Source organism: Colius striatus, chromosome 1, assembly GCF_028858725.1.
Source record: "Colius striatus isolate bColStr4 chromosome 1, bColStr4.1.hap1, whole genome shotgun sequence".
Taxonomy (NCBI): domain Eukaryota; kingdom Metazoa; phylum Chordata; class Aves; order Coliiformes; family Coliidae; genus Colius; species Colius striatus.
In genome coordinates this window covers 91080794-91102648 of record NC_084759.1, presented here as the reverse complement: position 1 = coordinate 91102648, position 21855 = coordinate 91080794, and the positions used below count along the sequence as shown (strand labels likewise).

At 42.8% G+C, this 21855-nt stretch overlaps 1 protein-coding gene across 1 annotated transcript; it reads right to left on the bottom strand.

Annotated features, from left to right (window-relative positions):
* Positions 1-215: 215 nt before the first annotated feature.
* TMPRSS3 (transmembrane serine protease 3) lies at positions 216-20734 on the bottom strand. Its single transcript, XM_061988621.1, has 13 exons — positions 20717-20734; positions 19169-19313; positions 17095-17205; positions 16136-16252; positions 14218-14341; positions 13053-13178; positions 10497-10540; positions 9584-9749; positions 8054-8223; positions 6373-6468; positions 5130-5272; positions 3462-3614; positions 216-236 (listed from the first exon to the last, which is right to left on the bottom strand). The coding sequence occupies exons 1-13, from the start codon at positions 20732-20734 to the stop codon at positions 216-218; spliced, it is 1434 nt and encodes a 477-aa protein (XP_061844605.1).
* Positions 20735-21855: the final 1121 nt, after the last annotated feature.

Below are 21855 nucleotides of genomic sequence, written 5' to 3'. Positions count from 1 at the left end.
CCATCATCCAGAATCCAACTGTCTCTTCCATCCAAAAGAGGCTGAATGTGCAAGAGTTTTCATTAAGTACAGTTACTAGTACCAAAAAGAAGTGGTAGAAAGTAGTCTGTGAAGGTACAAAACTCAGAGCAGTTGTCCAGAGAAGTGTGATAGGTCCTTCTGTGGGGCTGGAGTGCGATGAGGATTTTCAGAAGGCCAGAGCACCACCGCTCTCCTCAGGTCCGCAGTTCTTCTCTCTGGGAAGCAAAACCAGTTAGGTAGGCATTGATTCAAACACTCATATTGCTGCCTATTGAACTCTGAAAGCAAATTACTATTTTCTGCTGTACTAGGGTCACTAGAGAAACCATGAGACTCTGCCAGATAAAGTTCTTCAGAAAAGTACACCACCTGTCCAATTCCCTTTGCATGTACTGTAAATCTGAGCAAATGTCATCAGCTTCTCTCATGGCTTTATTGCACTGGTTCTCAGCCTTGTATGAGAAACATAAATAAATATGGTTATGGGGGATGGAGGAATATATTAGTCACAGTGGGACATACTGCATGCGGGGGACACATGCATACAGGGAGTTAGGTTTGCTTTGAAGGGCTTTATTTTATTTCCTCTCAGTTGTTCCATTGCTAGTTTCTGTTTTTTTTCTGGGGTTTGCTGGTTTTTTTGGCTGGGATGGGAACCTTTCATATCTATTCAGATTTAATAGTTGAAGCATAATATTTCTCAGGTAGTAATGTGTGTAGGTCATTGATATCCTCCTTAGTACTGGAAGCTCTGGCTTTTTTCCCTAATGGGTAAGTGGTTCAAAATGGTGGCAGCAGAAATCCCGTTTACAGTGTTGGAGAAGCACCTTGCTAAATGACATCAATTTCAACCACTTAGTGGAAAGCAAGAAAAAACTTTTCTTTGCACTCACAGGAGATAGCCTTTAGCAAAATGTTTGTATCCTACTCAAAACCTGAGAGAGTGAAACTCTTTATTCAGGTTTCCAAATTGGAAATGGAGGATCAGAAAACACAAATGACTCCTCTTTGATCATGTCTTGCTTTAGAAGATTGGCCATGATGGATGAGTTGTTATAAAGCTAATTTCCAGAAGGAAAGCTTTCAAAGGTATGCTGATGGCCAAATTCTTTATCTTGCAATTTTGCATCTCTCAGATCAAAATGGATCTCTTTCGTAACTCTTCTGCTAAGCTCTGTTTTGTTTGACAAAGCATAGAATCTTCTGGTGAGACCAAATGAACCCCGGTCCATGGTCGGCAATAGCAGGTAAGAGCAGAAGACCAGCAATGTTATACCATAATACAGACCTGTTAGGTGCAAGCACTTCCTTTAGCTCTATTTTCAAAGCTACACTAGCTCTACCTTCCTTTGGTTTGTTTCAGAGACCATTAAAAAGCATCCATATTTCTATGCTGCAGATGAAAATCCTTTCTAAGATAATAAATTAATGAATTCATGTTTACATCTGAAGGATGTCCCTACCCTTCTCAGACTAAAACACATTGCTCAAAAAATTTAGCTGTATGGTTTTTAATGGAGATCTCTGTTTTCATTGGATATGAATTCTTCATCTGAAAACTGGGCTTCCGCATCTGAAAATGAGTCACAATGATGTATATATTTGGGAGGAAGAAAATAGGATCTTAAAGATTTAGAAATGTTATCCTGTTTAACTTTGTTGAGTGATAGATAGATATATAATAGCATAAATCTTTGTGTGTAATACTGGTTATGAAAACTCTGTGTGTCATGCAAGATGTAGATGTGGTACTGAACTGAAATTGCACACATCACCTTATTTCAGGCATTTATGACTGTGAATAACCAATATTGGCACTTCAGTTTGAGGAATGAGGTGGGGACAGGAGTGATTTCATCATGTGGCATCACAGTGGCAAAGGCAGGTGTTGGGGCTAGAGGGCTGTACTGCTAGTGCTGGAATAGCATCATTGCTATTCATTCATTTCAGTATATTGAGTGCTGGAATATCAGCACTGGCACCACTGTCTGGGAGGACTTAGCTAGACCAGATGGGATATACACTTTGGTGGTTTTGGGTGGCTTTGCCGTTACGAAGATGACAATTAAGAGCTTGTGCATAGGGGACTTGTGCATAGTGGAGCATCTCCCTTATGATAAAAGGCTGAGGGAGCTGGGGCTCTTTAGTTTGGAGAAGAGGAGACTGAGGGGTGACCTCATTAATGTTTACAAATACGTACAGAGCAGGTGTCAAGAGGATGAAGCTAGTCTCTTCTCAGTGTTTTTCAATGACAGGACAAGGGGCAATGGGTACAAGCTGGAATGTTAGAGGTTCCAAAGAAATACAAGGAAAAACTTCACTGTGAGGGTGAGGGAGCACTGGAACAGGCTGCCCAGATGTGTTGTGGAGTCTCCTTCTCTGTGGACATTCAAACTCACCTGGACAAGTTCCTGTGTGACCCACTCTAGGTGGCCCTGCTCTGGCAGGGAGGTTGGACTAGATGATTTTTTGAGGTCCCTTCCAACCTTTGAGATTCTGTGATTCTGTGACTACTTGTGAGCTATGTGCCTCCCACCAGGGCAGAGGAGGAGAGCTCAGTTGCCTTGCATATGTACTGTCTAGTGCCACTTGAGGTTTCTTAGTGCACTTTGTGTGACCTCCAGCAGTCAGTCTGGAAGGCTCAGATCTCCCATAGACCTTCTATCATATCTACCTGAGCAGGGTATCTGAGATATCCCTATGGAGATCATGGATACCACCCAAGGATATCTGAAGATCTTTGCCCTTCTGCAAGGACACTTGTGAGCCAGGTAGGACAGCCTAGAGTCTCTGAAATAGCTCTAGATACCTCTGCTTAAGCAACAGCTCACTGCCTGGATGCGTAACTACCTGATGCGTAACAACTCTCCCTGCTGACTGAATATAGCATCTCTCTGGCAACATTGGAGAAGTGCTGGCAGGAGAGGATGTGGTCTCTGGAGAGTGGGCCACCCTCGGGTCAGCTGAAGGTGGCTGCAACTTCCTTGCCTCTGTGCTTTTCTCCTTCCAGCCAACACTGCCTGGCCTGCTCCTCAATTTCTTTGGCCCTCTGAGCTTCCACTCCCCAGGTGCTTTTTTGTAGCAGCTTCATGGCTTCAGGTATAAGTCCCCTAACATCTCTTCACTTGCCCTTCTACCTCTTCACTCAGCCATTTCACACCTCCTTGCTCCCTGCTCTGCTCCACCAGGCCCTCCCTGCAGTCACTTCCACCCTCCTCTCCTCTCTTTGCCTCTGCCCCAGTGCTCTACAGGTCTCACTAAAAGTTCAGCACCCTGCTCTGTCTGCTCTGCATGGACCTGCACCTCCATACCCAAACACATGCTCAGCTTGCACATTTCTGTATGACACAAATCAGCTGTGACAAATACAAGCTAAACCCTGTGTGACACAGGCAGAGCAAAGTGACAGCTGGAGACAGAGAGACAGGGCAAAACCAGACCTCCATTTGTTCATGTATCCAGTCCAGGAAGGAGGTAGTTCGGCTGTAGACGCCTGGCTTGTTCTTTTCTGCACAGCCCACTCCAAAGCTGGTGGTCCCCACCAACTTCCAGACACTCCTGTCTTCGCATGCTAAAGGGCCCCCGCTATCTCCCTGGAGGATAAAGTATTAAAACAAGCATCAGTACCCCAAGAAAAGGAGGGGAATGTTTATTTCAGGGGGTTAGAGAGAAAGGCATAGTGCAGTAATTCAGTCTCCTGTTTCTGCTCTGTTCTGGGCCCTGGGAAAAGCAAACATTACAGCAGAAGTTGGAGACTTCTTAGAGATATCTCTTAGATCATATTTTTTTTTCCCCAGCTAGCAGCACAGGAGGACAGAATCAGTGTTGAAGCCTGCTGTTAAACAACACTCAAGTGCTTGGGAATGTGCCTGTCCTGCAAGTAGAGCATTGTTGATCTGCAGTCTCCATGCCACGGACTTAGTCTCTCCAAGCTGCTTCTCTCAAAAAGCTCCTAGCCGTTCAGCTGAGCTGAGCTGAGCCCAGGGTTGCAACAACCAGCTTGTACCCCACCTCTTTCCCTGCCTGCTTCTGCATGCAGCCTCACACACTGCTTTTTTGTCTATTCCCAGACACTTTGCTAAGCAGATTCAACTCAATATACTCACACCTAAGTACTGAAAATTCTGTTTCCTGTCCTATGAGCGTCAGAGCCAGTACAGCAACAGAAAAAAACACAGGGGGAAAAAAAAGTCACTTAGAACTGGCCTCTCCCTTTGGCAAGTAGGGCTCATTTTGTCACTTGGAGCCAGGTGCTGAGAATACTGTCTTTAGGTAGTTCTCACACGCATAGTGATGTACTAGTGCCAGGTGCCTTGCTGGGGAAGTTATAGAAATAAATGCTTAAATGAAGATCTAAGCACCTAAATGCCTTTGTTTTGTCTTGTCCCATGTGTAATGGGGACTGAGCAAATCTGGAAAACATGAAGTTCCTCCCCAGTCCTTGCTCTTCATCCATGACTAGTTGGGCGAGTCAACCAGTATTGAGACCTGACAATACTGAGGTTGAGGCCTGACAACATTATGCCTCTGACAGTGATTTTTGAATCACCGCCATCCTGTGTTGCGAAGGATCCTCTGATCCATCACTGCTACGAGCCCCTGTCCCCAGAGGCATTACCAGTCCTCTCAGTTAATCAAACACTTCTCCCTCTCTTCCTTCCCCTGCCTTATTCTGCTCTTTCCAAAATCACAAGCTGCTGCTTCTCCATTGACATATGCTTCGTCTGCTTTTCAACGCAAGGTTTCTACATCTTGCAGGTCTCTGGAGCTGCTAACAGTGCAGTGTAACGCAACTCAGTGCAGTGCAGAGGCTACAGCCAGAGCAAAGAAAGGATGGCATCATGCTGTAGCACATGTAAGAAATTTTGAAATGACTTAAGTAAATTTGGCTTCAGAAGTAGCAGATATGGCCGACAGAAGAAAGGTAAGAAGGGAATTGCAGCACATGAATGCTTGTACAGTGATGGATGTTCATGGCAACAGAGTAAATGGCACAAAACCAAATGTTTGCCCAAGAAAAGCGTGGGAGTGCCTTCTGATAACTTATCACTCATGTTTTTCCATTTCTGCTGTTAATGAGCTCGATTGCAGTTTGGAAACTTCCATACCTGGCAGGTGTCTACCCCTCCCTTTAGGAAACCGGCACAAAGCATTGAAGAAGTTATGATCCCGCCATAGACATCCCTATGATTGCAAATTGCATTAGAAATCAGAGGAACGCCTGCATAATTCATGGTGTCAGATGTATCACCTGTTGAAAACAAAACAAAACAACAAAACTATCCTTGAAACTAATGATTACAAACAGAAAATGTTTTAGTATAGGAGAGATTTGTCAGTAAGGGTGAAAGAGAGAGGGTTAAAATGACAACATATGTGTAAAGTAACTAAAATGTCCCACCACTTACAAAATTCAGTAAATAGTAACTTTATAGACCTGTAGACTATCACAGGATGTAATATAAAGCTATAGACTATGTGTTTCTACTTCAAACAGGACAATCAATGACAGTAATGGACTTAAAAGAGAGTTGGACATTGTCTTCAATATTAGCACCAAAACTTTTTTCAAATTTATCTCCTGTTTTTTCACGCAACAAATCATCTGTAAACATCTGTTTTGCTTTATATATACTTATTTTGTATTCTCTAGAGTCCGAATGGATCGTTTCTATAAATGGGAGTATTTGCACACTGCCTATTGTCAATTTATAGCTGACTTTTTACATTGTAAACCTTGCTTTAATTTTTTTCCTCGCCTTTCCCTATTATCTATAGGTCAGGTAACATACCGTTCTTGTTCTCTGAACAATGGGAACATGTTAAATGAGATGAAGAATGATAAAAAGCAACGGTCTAAGAATTCAAGCATTTTCATATGAAAGTGATTCAGTACATAACAGCACCTAAGATGACCTGTGAGTCATGGGAAGGAAGAAAAAGAACACCCTTTGCTTTGTGACGTCATTCACAAATCAGATTTCTACATCACCCGACCTGTCTGAAAATGCATACATACTTTCTCTAAAAAAAAAAATGGATGGTTGACTCTTGTATTCATGTTGTGCTTACTGTGCTTGAAGTCATAAAGGATGCAACCTGTTTGACTAGAGCTGAGAACAACATTGTGGACAGTGCTGCTGTCTATATGTGGTTTTCAATCTTTTCACAAGGTATACCCATCTATTCCTTGTACAACAGTTTTGCAATTCAGGATAAGCATAACACTTCCCCCTAATCCCAAACCCCAATAGTCAAGAAAATTTAATGTTGAACAATGCTCCAGCCAAATCCTGTATTTACTGTATGTGTTTTCATGTAGTATAATCAACAGCAGATCATTTAAAATACCTCCTTCCACAGTAGCTCCCCATCCTGATATCCAGCACATTTTCCCTGCTGGGAATTGTTCACCAAAATTAGGCAGACAAATTGGTTCTATGTGACCTATTTGAATAAAAAAAGGTGGGGAGGGGGAAGAGAGACAAGAGATAGTTGCTTTTAAAATTTAGCAAAGACTTGTATGTCTCAGTGAAACTTGGTCTTGCAGTGAACTTGTTATGAACACCACCCACTCCCCACGGCAGTTCTGAAGATCTTATGGGCAATACCGTTGGTTTGAAGCAATACCTCCAACAGGCCTAATTAGTTTCAAGTATGAAGCAAAAGAAGGAGGTGTTGGCAGATCAATAAACTGAAGAATAGACAAAATTACGCACCATGTCCACAGTTGACAGGTAGATCAGAGAACCCATGGCATCCTGCTTGGGCAGAGAAGTGGCCTTGGCTAACCATGGTAAGTAACAGGTTTTGTGCAGCAGCATGTTACAAAGCCTGCATGCACATCTCTGCTCTTCTGAAAGGGCAATGAGGGGTATAGAGTGCACTTTACTTCCTATCCAATGGTTCTCAGAGTTTCAGTGCCCCTATGCTCCGGGGTACTGAGTGCTGTGTAATATAATTGGTGTTTGATGCTCACAAGAACAAACTATGACAGGTCAAGATGCACTAGCACTGAGAAAGGAGGGGAGGGAAGATACAAGGTACTGCTGGGCAGTTCCCAGTAGTTCACTTCTGCACAGTGCAGTGAGAAAAGCTCAAAGGATCAAGCATCCAGCATGGAGCCTCCAAAAACGCCCTATGGCACAGCAGGTATCTTACTCAGATGGAGAGCCATACTGTTCTTGATTAGCATCTTAAACTCATTCCCCAGTAAAAATAAAACAGCATTAACTGAGATAGAAAAAAGAACAAAATCAAGCTTAATTTTCATTCAAAGTGGAAGCTTAAAGTATTTCAGGATAACTGATTTAGGAACAGACAATCTGGATGGGTCAAAGAGATAGACCCCTTTTGGTGGGAGCTCACAGTGATTAGAAGGTATTGGCAGGTGAACATTTAAATTCACACAGTATTATTATACATTATTTCAACTGACTAACTGTGGCAACTGTAGGTAGCATCCTGCTGAGAAAATAAATGGAGTTTTAATTTAAATGCATCACGAGATTTTAATTGCCTTTTCTTCTCTTTGAAATTTAAGCTTGATTTTCAGCTTTGGACACTGCTGAAAGGACAGGATAACCATCTCTGTGACCTGCAAGTAAAATGAGGCAGGGCATTTATTTTAGATAGGAAAAATATTTAGAAAGAATAAAGTTAATGTTTGCCTATTATTAAATGCCTTCAGAAAACCAACACCAGAATAGGAATGTTTTGCAGAGCTTTGTGACCTCATTGCTGTTCCCTGTGCTTGGATCTTGAGTACAGAGGAGTTCCTGGTACCAAGATTGGGGGATTTCTGCTGGTGTGGTCTGAACAGGGATCACTGCCTTGCCGTCACAGCAGCAGGCTGACTTCATCTATGCTGCACATCTCTCATTGCTTTTAGAGATGGTGGGTATCCACTCAACAGTTCTGTGTCAGGAATATAGTGCCAGCAGAAATTTCCCTTTCTGTACTAGGAAAGATCCTTCTTGCTTTTTAGACGGGAAGACGAGAAAGTCAAGTGAAAGCTAACAGGAAGGATTACCATTGAGAGCAAGCGGTGCTGCCAGTTTCATCAGTGCTATATCATTTCCCATTGTCTTGGGTTTATAATTTCGATGGTATATAATTTTTTCCACTGAATATGGGTGAACCTGGGTGTCTTGTTGAGTCACAAAACCAACTTGCACACTCCATGAGCTTGGCAAGTACAGGCTGAAACAAAGAATTGGGAGAGAGTGAAAAAACTTCTGGAAAACTCTCAGGATTTCTAATTGTCTCCTGAGCTTTCAAACCACATAAAACTCTACAAGCAAATAGCTACAATCTGCTGTACTTGCTTACCTATGTTGATATTGACTATGTTTTGTGCCTAATTAAAAAAAGATATAGAATGGATGACTAATCTCAGTAACACAGTCAGTTGCTGGTATATCAGCTGTGCATCATTATCTTGCCCGTCCTCCTATCAATGCTGCCTGCCTGGCACACTTGTACTCAGCCATTTGGCTACCTCAGCAGCATTTGTGACAAGGTGTTTGCAAGGGAGAAACTGTCCTTCTGGAAGATGCTTCTGCCATCAGCTGACTCTTGGCTTCATCTCGTCAGGCTGGCAGCAGTTTAGCAGCAGTGCTGGGAAAAGGCTCTGGGGATGTGGGTTATTTTGCCAGCTCACATCCTCATCTGCCTTTGAACATGCCACAACCAACAAGAACTAAGGACAAAAGACCTAAAATGCTTAATTCCTAAGTAATTCTTTTTATGGCAACATAGGGCTCTAAATAGGATCTAAAAGTGTCTGTCACATCTCTCTACTGGGTACAGAAGTATCCTACAGGAGTTGCTCAGAAGCAGGCATCCGTGTTGTGGGTACCTAAATGTGGTCAGATAAATCCGATTTTAGCTGTCCAAGCATGAGAGGAGCTCTCCTGCACTATTAGCAATAAACAAGACTGTAAAACCAGATATCTCACTATTTATCACATAAAGAAGATGAGTCTAAATAACAGGTTAGCATCTCCTTATCACTAAAAGACTGCTTTGAGCAGCATGAAAAGGAGCCGTGAGTATGTGGTAAAGGGTGTTAAGCACAGTACTGCTCACTAACTACCACTGATTGATCCTGTCAACTTGGAAAGGATTGTGTATTTTATTTTAGAGCTTCAGAGTACCAGAGTACCAGGGCAGCCAAGTACAAGCTCCAGTTGAGTTGTTAACTCACACGGAATGTGCAGAAACTGCAGATCAGGAATACCTAAAATCTAGCACTTAAAAGTTGGTTTAAACAGATTTCCCAAGAAGCTGGGAGCACCCAGAATATATGAAAAATGGGCCTTCTGATTTGGATCACTTTCTTTTTTTCAATATACCAAGACTTTTTTTCAATAAAGAATCGCTCTCATGAAAGAAGGGAGATGGTTTCAACATCATGGAACAAACCCACGAAATAAGGATGACCCAATCTCTCCTGCAGTTTTAAGAGAAAGCACACTGCCTTAGTCCTCTTCTGCAGCAGCCCCACACACAGACCCCCTGCAAGTGGGGACACTCCAAGCAAGAGGATTTGGAGACTTACTCGTAGACGCAATGGGCAGCTGTGATGATCCAGCGCGGGGTGATGACAGACCCTCCACAGAGGTGGTGCCCCTGGAACTGCAGGCTGACCTGCCAGGGCCATTGCCGGGGGGAGGATGCATTGCCCCCCACAATCCGTGGCCCGTAGCTGGCCCGCGTCCCGCATGCTGCCAGAAAGCAAAGGTTACAGTCCATGGAAGGTCCATGGAAGAAACACAGGTGTGGTTTTGGTCACTTTTCAGCCCTTCTCCTCCCAGCATTGCTTAGGGATGAGGTCTCTCTACATCCCATGGCCCACATCTCAGGTTGCAGCTGCCCCTGTGGTCTCTCCTCCTCCCTCCCATTCCTGCAGCATTTTGCCTGGCAGCCTGTGGGGCTCACATCTTCTCTCCTGCAGACGTGGTACTCAATTCTGCTGTAAAACCTATTGTTCTGCCCTCCATAAATGCACAAGGTCCCAAGGGCCCGCATAGGCAGACTGAAGCATGTCCTCTCCCCTTGGTGATTATTTTGCTGGTATTTTTTGTCTCTTCATATCCCAATCTGAAAACTAGCTGACATAGAGAGGTGATGGGTAAAAGTTCAAATGTTAAGACAAAATTTTCCTTTCCTCACCAAGACAGCAGAGAGTTGAAATTACAGCATAAGTTCACAGGCTCAGTTCATAATCCTAAAATGTCTACTTACTACTGTGATTCTGACCTAAATGCTCCTGCTACCTGATACTTCCAGTCTGCCCTCACAGCATATTCTCACTTTCTAAAATTCTTTTTATTTTTATAAAAGAAATACTGTTTTTCCTTGATGTGATTAACCCACGGTGTAGTATGCCCTGAATACACAATTTCTCCCAATTCTTGTCATTCAGTGGATGAAAAAGGACTCATTTTATTTTCGCTTTTCCTGATTCTTACCCAAACATTTTAAGATGATCACATTGCCAGAAGTACATTCCTCTCTAAGAAGCAAAAACAGTGCAGTATTAGTTCCATTCACAAATACCAATCTTTTTTTTTCATTGTTGTGTCATACTCCAGTATAGCTATGTGCACATAAATATAACTAACTCATATATTAAAAGAGTTACAAAGCCTTGTACTTGCCAATCTACCTATGGCATTTAGCTGAAATGCTTAGGTTAGGAGTTTGGGCACCATTAGGAGCCTGCAGACCATGTGCTGTCCTCTTGAAGAGTGGTTCACTCTTCCTTTAGGTTTAGCAGCAGTTTTCAACATGTGATCTTTCATCTCCTTGAATCAATAGCTTGCTTCTCAGTGAAAGGTAATTAAGAAAAACAAGCAATTATCAGGTGCAAGAGATGGACAATCAGAATGTTGTTAGGTTATGTGGGGAGATAATTAGAAGGTCGAAAGCCCAGCTAGAAGTCAAACTGGCTTTAGAAGTAAAGAGTAGTAAGAAACGTTTCTATAAATACATTAACAATAAAAGAAGGAAATTTGATATTAAAAGACGAGGATAAGACTGAGGTGCTTAATGCCTTCTTTGCCTCAGTCTTTAGTAACAGCAGCATTTCCACTGGGGAAAGTCAGCTCCCTAAGCCAAGAGACAGGGGTGAGGAGCAAAATTTCCCCTTATAATTCAGGAGGAGATGGTCAGTGGCCTGCTGCTCCACATTGATGTGCACGAATCTATGAGGCCAGATGGGGTATATCCTAGAGTGCTGAGAGAACTGACAGAGGTGCATTCCAAGCCACTGTCCATCCTTTAACAGCAGTCCTGGGTGACTGGGGAGGCCTCATCTGATTGGAAATCAGCCAATATAACACCTATATATAAGAAGGAACAGAAAAATGATCTGGGAAATTACAGGCCTGTCAGTTGGACTTCTGTGCCCAGGAAGCTGATGGAGCAGATCATCCTAAATTCTATTACGCAGCACATGCAGGAAAGACAGATGATCAGGCCCAGTCAGCATGGGTTTATGAAGGGCAGGTCCTGTTTAACAAACCTGATGTGTTTCTATGACAAGGTGACCCGCTTGTTGGATGAAGGAAAGGCTGTGGATCTTGTCTACCTTGACTTTAGTAAGGCATTTGACACTGTTTCCCACAGTGTTCACTTAGAGAAATTGGCTGTTCTTGGCTTGGATGGGAATACACTTTCCTGGGTGAAAAACTGGTTAGATGGTCGAGTCCAAAGAGTCGTGGTCAATTAAGTTAAATCCAGTTGGTGGATGGTCACAAGTGGTGTCCCCCAGGGTTCAAGTACTGGGGCCACTCCTGTTTAACATCTTTATTAATGATCTGGATGAGGGGATAGAGGGCACCCTTCTTAAGTTTGCAAATGACACCCAGCTGGGTGGAAGTGTTGATCTGCTTGAGAATAAGGAAGTTTTACAGAGAGATCTAGATAGACTGGATGGCTGACCCAAAGTCAATGCCATGAGTTTTAATAAGGCCAAGTGCCAGGTCCTGCACTTGGGTCACAACAAACCTCAACATACTACAGGCTTGGGGAGGAGTGTCTGGAAAGCTGCCAGGCAGAGAGGAACCTGGGACCGTTAGTTGACAGCGGCTGAACATGAGCCAGCAGTGTGCCCAGGTGGCCAAAAATGCCAATGGCATCCTGGCCTGTATCAGGAACAATATCAGCAGGAGGAGGGAGATGATCATTCCCCTGTACTCGGCTTTGGTGAGGCTGCACCTCAAATACTGTGTCCAATTTTGAGCCCCTCTCTACAAGAGGGACATTGAGGTGCTGGAGAGGATACCAAGCTAGTAAAGGATTTGGAGCATGTCACATATGAGGAATGGCTGAGGGATTTGAGGCTGTTTAGCCTGGAGAAAAGAAGGCTCAGGGAGACCTTATCGCTCTATACGACTACCTGAAAGGAAGTTATAGAGTGGTGGGGGGGGGTCACTCTGCTCTCCCTAGGAGGAAACAGTCTCAGTTTGCACCAGAGGAGGTTCAGGATGGATACAAGGCGGAATTTCTTTACTGACAGGGTTGTCAGACATTGGAACGGCTGCCCAGGGATGTGATGGAGTCACTGTCCCTGGAAGTGTTTAAGAGATGGTTGGATGTTGCACTTAGGGAAATGTTCTAGTGGTTGATAGGGCTGGGACAAAGGCTGGACTCAAGAATCTTAAAGGTCTTTTCCATCTGAAACGAGTCTGATTCTATGACCATAAAGGGTTCATAAGCCCACTGGGAAATATTTAGGCATCTGTAAACTGAAACAAACTGCTTCACAATGGAAAAAGAAGTGCCAGGTGTCTACGGGACAAACAGGCTTTTTAACTATCTCGTTTTAAACCCTTTACTGATTTTAATGGGCCTTGGGTCAGGCTCTTTATTCATAAGACTGCTACTGAACCTTGGTCTATGATACATAACAACACCAAGCACTTATGAAGTACTGAAAAAAGATGACAACAACCTTAAACTATTAGTAATTCTCCTTCTATTGATTGCTCTCTTTCTGTCAGGATGAACAAGCTGAGGCATACCTGAGGTTTGTTGCGTTGTGCAGGGATGTCACTTGATCAGCTGATAACAAGTGGCTGAGGGATACAAAATGTCTTTGGAATTGCTTTTCAACTGCAGCCACAGGCAGGTAATCTGAACTCACATAACTGCAAATAAACCATAAACACAGCTTCCTCAGGCAGCAGTTCAGTAATCTGTTTAAATAATTTATCACTTCTGCTAATGAAAACCCAGTATAGCAACCACAATAATCAGATTCCGACAGTTGATAAAGTAGTCTCATCGTCCCCAAGAAGCTCTTCTTTTAACGTGCACATATTTTTGCTGTAGTCATGTGTGAAAGACATGCTGAGAGGCATTTAACTGGCAGACAAAGTAAATTTTAATTCTAATATTGCAACAAAGATTTTGTTGTAGCCAGTTGACACATTTCCTGATGCTCTAACAAGCTCATTGGCTCCTTTTTCTAGTTAAGCTTTGCAGCAGGAAGGGTGAATAACTTGTAATTTTTAGTTGTCTTTTTTGTTGAACAACTGAAATGTATTTTATCTTAAAGATGAGAACTCAGTCAAAGAAGCTATATACTACTGACTACAATAGGCAGAAATCAGAATGACACCATTGTAAGAAATAACAGAACAACATTACAAATCAGAACTACAAACCTTCTTAATTGTGTGAAGGTTTCTGAAAGAAATGGTGCTATTTTTTTTTTAGGCTGGGATTACTCCAGTAAGAACTGCCACATCAGGTCCTTCTTTAGTTATGAGGTGGACCTTAATTTCTAACACGTCATTACATCAACTATGTGTACAATTTTCCTACAGAGGAAGTAAAAGAAATGGAAAATGCTCATACGTTTTTTAGTGCCTCTCTAACAGGCTGTAAGCTACTAAAGACACAAGTAGGATTCAGGCACCTGCCACCAGTAGGGAAGATTTAACCAAACCATTGTATTTAGCCATCATCCAGGATTTATAGCAGTAGTAAATTATATTTGCACTGCACAAGTATTCAAGACTATTTCCCACATCATCCCAAATCTCTTCAACTATGTCATTCACAAAGGTTATGTCCTTTCTTTCTTTTAAAGCACAGACTAACACAAGGTTTCATTAGAAAGATTGTAAACCTCAGAGTTTGTTCAAAATGCTGAAGACATTTTCTTGCATTTTGCGTCCGTACCTTGAGAAACCCAAGTGTTTGCAGGTAGTATTTCCATACTCTGCTTTCCAGTCGTCAGAGCAGACTGTTCGCCAGGATCCAGAAGTGAACACCTGCAGTACTGCTTTCTTCCCACTCAACCTGACTTTGAGATTCAGGAGAAGAAAAGCCTGAGTTGTGAAGAACCACCACTGGGTACACAAGAGGTGCACAGTAGTGTCAGTGCACCACTGTAGCATCCATACTCCTTGTCTCACTGAGCTTTTACTACTTGTCTTTTCCATTAGTTGAATCTTTTTACAGTTTTTCTGTGCTTTTTGGTTTTCTCCTGTAAGGAAGGGAACCGAGGTACACTGAGCTAGAACAGCCAGGGGAAAGAAAGTTTGTGTTGGTAGGAATGGGTAGGGGATGTTAGTTTTAATACAGATGGGGAAGGCTGCCTTGCCCTCCAGTGAGCCTAATCAAGACTTTCAGTGTGTGGGAGCTGCAGATGCTTGGCACTGAGGAAACCTATGATTAAAGGTTGTTAGTACCTCCTGTGCTGCACAGCACAGTCAGAGAGGTTGACGCACTTGTACTCAGCCACTCTTGGGCTTCCGTGGGGTTTCTGCCTTGCTACCTTCTGCTGAAATGCGGCTGGTATGTCTGGGCTGCTGAGTGTGTAACAGATGGAGAGAGGAGAGAGGCACAGATTGAGAGCTCACCTTGCAAAGACTCCCTCCCTACTCCAACCTCACTCTGCTCAGCACAGTCCTTTCCTGTAGGAGTCTTTTCACAACAGCCAGGCAGTGGGGTTGAGCCGCTTAATGGAGCTGGCACTGCTGCAAGCTCTATGCCTCTGGCCAAGGGACTGATGGGGAAACACCACAGGAGGCCTAGATCAAGAGCCATAGCCCACAGTCCCATCGTACTCCATGTCTTCCTCACCCTACACCCCTCACTGCTGCCAGAGCACAGAGTCCCAGAGGAGCAGGAGGCACCTGGACCTGGAGCAGGCATGCCTTTGTGGTTTTCCCAGGGAGAAGAGAGTCCATGCACATGGTCACTGCTGGACAAAGGTTTCCTGCAGGCACTCACTGTCCAGTGTTATGGCATTGCAAAGGCAGATAAGAAAAGTAGATGCATTGCCTGCAGGCTCCACAGAGGCCTAAAGCCTCCCTGGGGAAAACACACTACAGTTTGAAAGCATCATGCAGGGTTAGCTGGGGCCAAAAGCTCATGGTTGCTGTCATTCCTGGTATTGCACAGATAAAAAGCTGTGCTGCCTCATTACCTGTAGGTAGGTACAGGAGTCAGAGTTACAAGTACACTGATCTAAAACTCAGTTATTCTGTTTGCTAATAAGAGTAAACACCTACAGTGGCAGCAAACACCACAGCCACCTTCCATAGCATAAGGCAGGGTGGGATCATTAAAAATGGCCCTGTGAACCCCAAAGCTATTACAGAGAGAAACTTGGACATGGAGGCATACATTTCTTATGTGAAGCAGCAAACTCCTCAGTACTCAACACACAAAAGGCAGTGCTGATCTCTCCCATTCCCACATCCCTTAAGACAGTCTTTGCAACCTTCAAAACTGGCAGTGCGACCGTGTCCTGGTCAATACAGGGAGCGCTGTTTGTACACACTGTAAAGCAGTGATGGCACACCTTGCAGGCAGAAGAGTGCTAGCAGTCAAAAAGCATCTAGACTTCTAACAGAGAGACATACCTAATATGGCACTAGCACTATTCAGCAGCTACCACATTTATCTCAGAGCCGTTTGATTTCTCATAAACTATAAATCAATACACCAGATAGGTTGTTCCTCCGAAGTGCTGATTTAGATAATCCATCAGTCTCTATCTTTCTAGTCTCACCCAAACTCTTTACAACATATATGTCTTTATAACCTGCCAGGAGAAGGTAGGAGAGATTCATAACCAATTTTAAATTACCACATCTGTATTCATCCTCTCCATCTTTACAGTTGAAGACACCGTTGCACCTGGCTGACTTCTGGATACACTTAAAGGATGATCGGCAGCGAAACTTCCCAATGCAGTTGTATTGGACTAAGAAGAATGAAAGATATTAATTTAATACTTCTGACTCCCATTATCTGTACAGATTTCTCTTCTGTCTTGCTACAGAAAAGACCACTCCTGTTCTCTAGGAACTTCTGAAACACAACCTGGAGGTTGCTACATGGTGCTGCTAAACTCATCCATTAGTAATGACTTGTAGGATGAGTCAGCCTTGTTGTCTGTGCTGACTCCTTCCCAGCTCCCTCTACCCAGTTTATGTTTCCCTCCAGGGCAAGTTTCTGCCTGGTGCCTCAGCCCCTCAGTGCCAAAGCAAGGAGATCCCTGCAAAATACAGCCAGTGCAGTCTCTTCCTAGTGTATGTCTCACCCTCCCACAAGCTTATCCCCATTGCAGGGTGAAGACACTGCTCTAGCATCAACATATTTGACTAATCTCATTCTGTATTTTCTTCTCCTTTGTAGAAGTGGTGGGTTTTTTTGTGGTAGGGGAAAGCTCTTAAATTATTTGAAAACAAACTTAAAGAAGTGAATTACAGGACAATAATATAGTGTGTGCTACCTGACACCTTCCCCAGTTCCTAAACTCTTAGCTCACCACCTGAGGGGAATCAGTGAATTTTTACTAGAGAAACATTTCCTAGAGCTACAGATTCCTCAGTGTTGTAAATTTTACACCAATCCTTTCACGAGTGCCAGATCTATTTTATCCCTACATGTAAATAAAATTTAAACCCATCACATCAACAATATTTTTTACTTCAGCAAACAAGCCACAGTAGCAGTTTAATTCCATTCTAAGTAAAAGGCTCATGAAAAATTAAGCATATGAATGGTTAAGCGAGAACTTAATGAATAACTAATTGTACTCACCACCCAAGCCAATGGCAGCTGCTAGGATTACTGCAAGGAATAAACCACAGATATATGGAAAGTATTTTAGGGAGGTAAAAGCATGGCACATCGAAGGAGGTTCGATATCTCCTAGAAACCAGACAGACAGAACAGCTTCCGTGAAGTTAAATCAGCTTGAGTTTGCAAAGAAAAAGATTTATCTAACATTAAATTAGATGGCAGTAGTAACCCCTGCATACACCTTGTGAGCTGACCTAACCTGGGGGGGTTTGGATGCCCTAGCTCAGAGCTGAGAAGGCTCCAAATACTTTGGGGCTGGCTAGTGTTCTCAGATATCCCTTTAGCATTTGCCTCGTGAGGGGTCTGAATCACACCCTTACACAGCACTCGGCCTTACTTCAATGCAAATTAGATTATGAGCTCTAAATCTTTATTTTCATGGACTACATCATGCTACAAGCTTTAGAAGTATATGAGCACCTCTCCTGAAACTCTGAGTCACAGAACAAAAATGAAATGCAGACCTGTTTTGTTTGTGTAGTCAAACCTGTGTGCAGGGTATACCTATACTCTCTGAAGTCTTCAGAAATCTCAAGTGTACTGATAAAATCTTTCAGTGGAAGTAGCTAAGAATGAACTAGTTTGAGCCTCCTCCTTTACGACTGTTTCTGTGTGTGATGCTTTCTGATTCTTGCTGGTACTAAGCCCACAGTCCCAGTACTCCCTCCAGCCTTAGTCCCAGGTGGGTGCTGCTCTGAGCACTGTGTCTGGGAGAACCAAAATCCTGGGACAAGGCTGGAGGTCACATAGCTCTGCTTCATGCACTAGAGGGTCCTCCAGAGTTGAGGCAACTGAGGCGCTGAAACACAAAAGAGACTAAAGATTCCAACAGGAGAAGGGATATTGGGAAAAAAGACAGGATGGACTCATAAATAGGTCTTCCAGACAAGAAGAATGCAAATCACTGGTCCTTGAAGCAAGGTTAACTGAAAAAGATAGAGTTGAATTTGAAAAAAATCAGGACCCTCAAACTAGTCTCGAAAAATGTGGAAACAGGTGATCTGTTCAAAGTTTTGCTATAAAGACAAGGAGAGAACAGAACAATGACTCAAGGCTGAATTTTGAGTTTTCAAGGAAAAACAGATGCATCTAAAGGTACAATATACATCACCAGTAACTGCTGAATACAATTCATGAGCTGGACCTGTCCCACTCACCAACTACCTCCATAGCTGAACTTAGTGGTATTGTCAATCTGGAAGACAACAGATTCCACTGAAAATAACAAACAACTCCCTTGCTTCAAATATTTTCTGATATATAAAGGGAAAACTATGGGAAAATAGTACACACAGCTCAATCATGGGTACACACAGGAACTGGCAGAACCTTGTTGTCAATTGTAATTCATGCAGGTCTTCACCCCCCTCATTCTTCAAGCTTCAGGTTTGAGATTGGCAGACACTTACATTCGGTCAAAGGTGAGGAGTGTGTCCCAGTGCTTACAGACTCACAAGTAAATCTCAGTCTACACAGAGTTTCTCAGCAGCAGCTGAGTAACTGGCTTGGGCATTGAGTTGGTGTCTTGTATGCCAAAAATCTTAGACAGCTGTAGTAACTGACAGACTAGAAAATTAAATTGCTTTATCCAATTCCTTAATGCTCAGCCTCCCTCTGTTGAAGTTAATGGTTATTTTTGCCACGAAACCTATGGAAAATAACAAACCTGCATGCTTATTCCTCCAAGGCTGCTGTATTGCATATTCATATTTTTTAATGGACAGACTTCCAGGTTGGTAAAATTTCAAATCAGCTGTTCAAAAATGTTTCTGAAAAGCGTGGGTAAATGTTTGCTATGCAGCTGAAGTGAATAATCTGGCTGTGAAGAATGCTTGTGTATGCAAGCTGACACAAGATGTCACCACCTGTTAATATGCTGGCAAACTTTATGGCTGGGGGAGTGATGTTGTGGGTTTTTTTAATTCTAAGTGATTTCTTCTCTGACTGATTGGGCAAGCATAGTTTGGCAAGGCTAGAGACTTATATTCACCATTTAGATTAAAAAGGTCAAAAAGCTGTGCAGTATCCCTACCAGATCCATCTGCACTGGGATCCACTCTTGCTTGTGGTATGAAGAAGAATCTTTTGAAAGAAAACTGAACTTCTGATACTGGTGGTTCATCTTCTGTAACAGAGATGATTTCAAGACTTCCAGTACTGGGATTTGTCTCCTGTACCTGACTCAACAGGAAAAAAAGAAAATCACCTTGAAAAATATTACCATAGAATCACAGAATGGTTTGGGTTGGAAAGGATTTTTAAAAGTCATCTAGCACAATCCCCCTGCAGTGACTATGGACATCTTCAACTAGATTATGGTGCTTAAAGTCCTTGATCTTGAATGTTTCCAAGACTGTGGCATCTACCACCTCTCTATGCAATCTGTTCCAGTGTTTCACCATCTGCACTGAAAAAAAATTGTCCCTTATATCTAGTCTGAATCAACCCTCTTTTAGTTTAAAATCATTACTCATTGTCCTATTGCTACAGGCCCTGCAAAAAAGTCTGTCCCCATCTTTCTTATAAGCCCTTGTAAGTATGTGTACTGAAAGGCTCAGTAAGGTCTCCCCAAAGCTTTCTCTCCTCCAGGCTGAACAACATCAACTCTCAGTCTTTCCTCACAGAAGTTCTCTATCCCTCTGATCGCTTTTGTGGCCCTCCTCTGGACTCACCCCAACAGATCTGTGTCTTTCCCACACTGAGGACCCCAGAGCTGGTTCTACGCTTCAGAGCTAAGTTCTATGCTTAGTTCATGAGAGGGGCTCTTATAATTAGCTTACCAGCAACCTCCCAAAGATAATTTTTGTTCCAATTTGTCTAAGCACCGTAGTTCCTGTTAATAACTCACACTGAGGATGTGAATCCATACCCTGCTCTTTGATTACAATAGGAAACAGGAAGACTAAAAAGCATATGACACCTGCACAGCTCCTGACAGGATCCTTATGCAGGGCCCCATTGAATTTTACTCCAGAAAACCTTTGATCTCTTTCTACTCAGTAAAAAAACAATAAAAACAGGCTACACTAGGATTCAAGGTAGATAGATTTGAAATGTTAATTTATTACTTCAATTTTTCACAGTCATTGGCAAAAGCAATCTGATTTTTGGACTCACAGCAGTGTGAAATATGGCCAGGTTCGTTAGAGACAGTGGAGCTGGTAAGCTGTAAAAGCAGCGTATTGGCAGAGTCAGTCCCAGAAAATGCTTGCAATGGCAGATTTTAGGCAAAGGTTACATGTTTATTCTGTTGCGCTGTATCTTTAAGTCACTTGGAATACCTTTTCCCCCCTCAGCAAACAACGGCAGTAAGGCTTCTACTCTTTCATTTGCTAAATTGCACGTACATTTAAATGAACATCAATTAAATTGTATATAGAATCTGCTAGCTTTAAGGCAGAGAAAAAGGACAGTTTGCTTGTTGTGCATGATTTTTAAATATATTTTTTAAAGCCTTCTAACTGGCCTGTAAATTGTTCATCAGGAAACAAAACAGCATCATGAAGTATGCTACATAAAAGATAAACACCGACGTGTTGTTTATTTGGGGGATATCACATGCTTCCAAAGCTTCACTCACCTCTTCCTGAGAAGTCATAGTTAAAAGAAAAACTGTTTTCTTTCTTCATTATCAAAAGAAACCAAAAGGAAATTCTGAGGTTGCTAAGCCAGTCTGCTCTGGAAAGGTTCCCACTGAGCTGCCCGTGGCTGCCCGTTCAGTCATCAGTTGCATACAGCATCGTGGCAGCAGCCTTTGTAACACAACCTGGTGAGGGGTATCGGGTAGCCTTGGGTGGCATGGCTACGGAAAAGGGAAGATAAAAATTCAGCACGCTTTTTAATTAGCCTTAGAGAGTTAGCATTTTCAATCATAGTATTTGCAAACCGTTCCGTAACCCCTCAGCAAAGGAGCACCACGAACTGCACAGGCTTGTGTTTGCTCCTCTTTTATCAAAACTTGTGTCACTGGGTTTGCTAATAGCTGTGGGTGGCAGAAGACAGAAGCCCCAGGTTGCTTCATCTCACTGGCATGCAAGGCCCATAGGCTCACCTTGCTTTTTATTCACTTAGTTTACCTTTTTGGTGTGTGCTTGCAGCAGATCACACTTAAAGAGAGATTTTTAAAAAGACCCATGCTTCAGTTATGGATAACTTTTATAACCACATATCACACAACATTTTGGAAGTGCTTTTCAAGCAGTATCTCATGTTTCTGAAGTATCACCACATCTGTACTCAGGGATTTCAAAACTCACCTGGACAAGTTCCTGTGTGACCTACTCTAGAAGGTCCTGCTCTGGCAAGGGGGTTGGATTGGATGATCTTTCAAGGTCTCTTCCAGCCCTTAAGATTCTGTGATTTTGTGATTTAGAAAATGAAAGTGTATGCTCGGCTTCATAAGATGCTCAAGAGCAGTAATAATTTGGCTCATTTGTTTTTATTAAGAAGAGAGATTGATGACAGAGAGAGGAGTGGAGGGAAGAAGGAGGTGAAGAGATGAATCAAAAAGCTGTGGCAATGCAAGTGAAACAATGCTTCCAAGAGGCCAGGGAAGAAACTAATGTGACAAAACCCACGTCCCTGGAACTGGGTTGCCATGAGGGAAGCTGTTCAGTCCCTTTGTTGTGCACAATGGTAACTGACACTTCTAAAGGAGAGGACGAAGCATCACAGTCTTGTTAACTGATCTAGGCCACGACATCAAGAGTTCTTCATCAT

Excerpts from the sequence above, each read along its gene's own strand:
- TMPRSS3 (XM_061988621.1), bottom strand. Across the intron at positions 10,541-13,052 it reads CACAACGCAACAAACCTCAG|AGAGGAATGTACTTCTGGCA; the intron begins GTATGCCTCAGC and ends TTTGCTTCTTAG. Across the intron at positions 3,615-5,129 it reads GAGGGGTAGACACCTGCCAG|GGAGATAGCGGGGGCCCTTT; the intron begins GTATGGAAGTTT and ends TTTATCCTCCAG.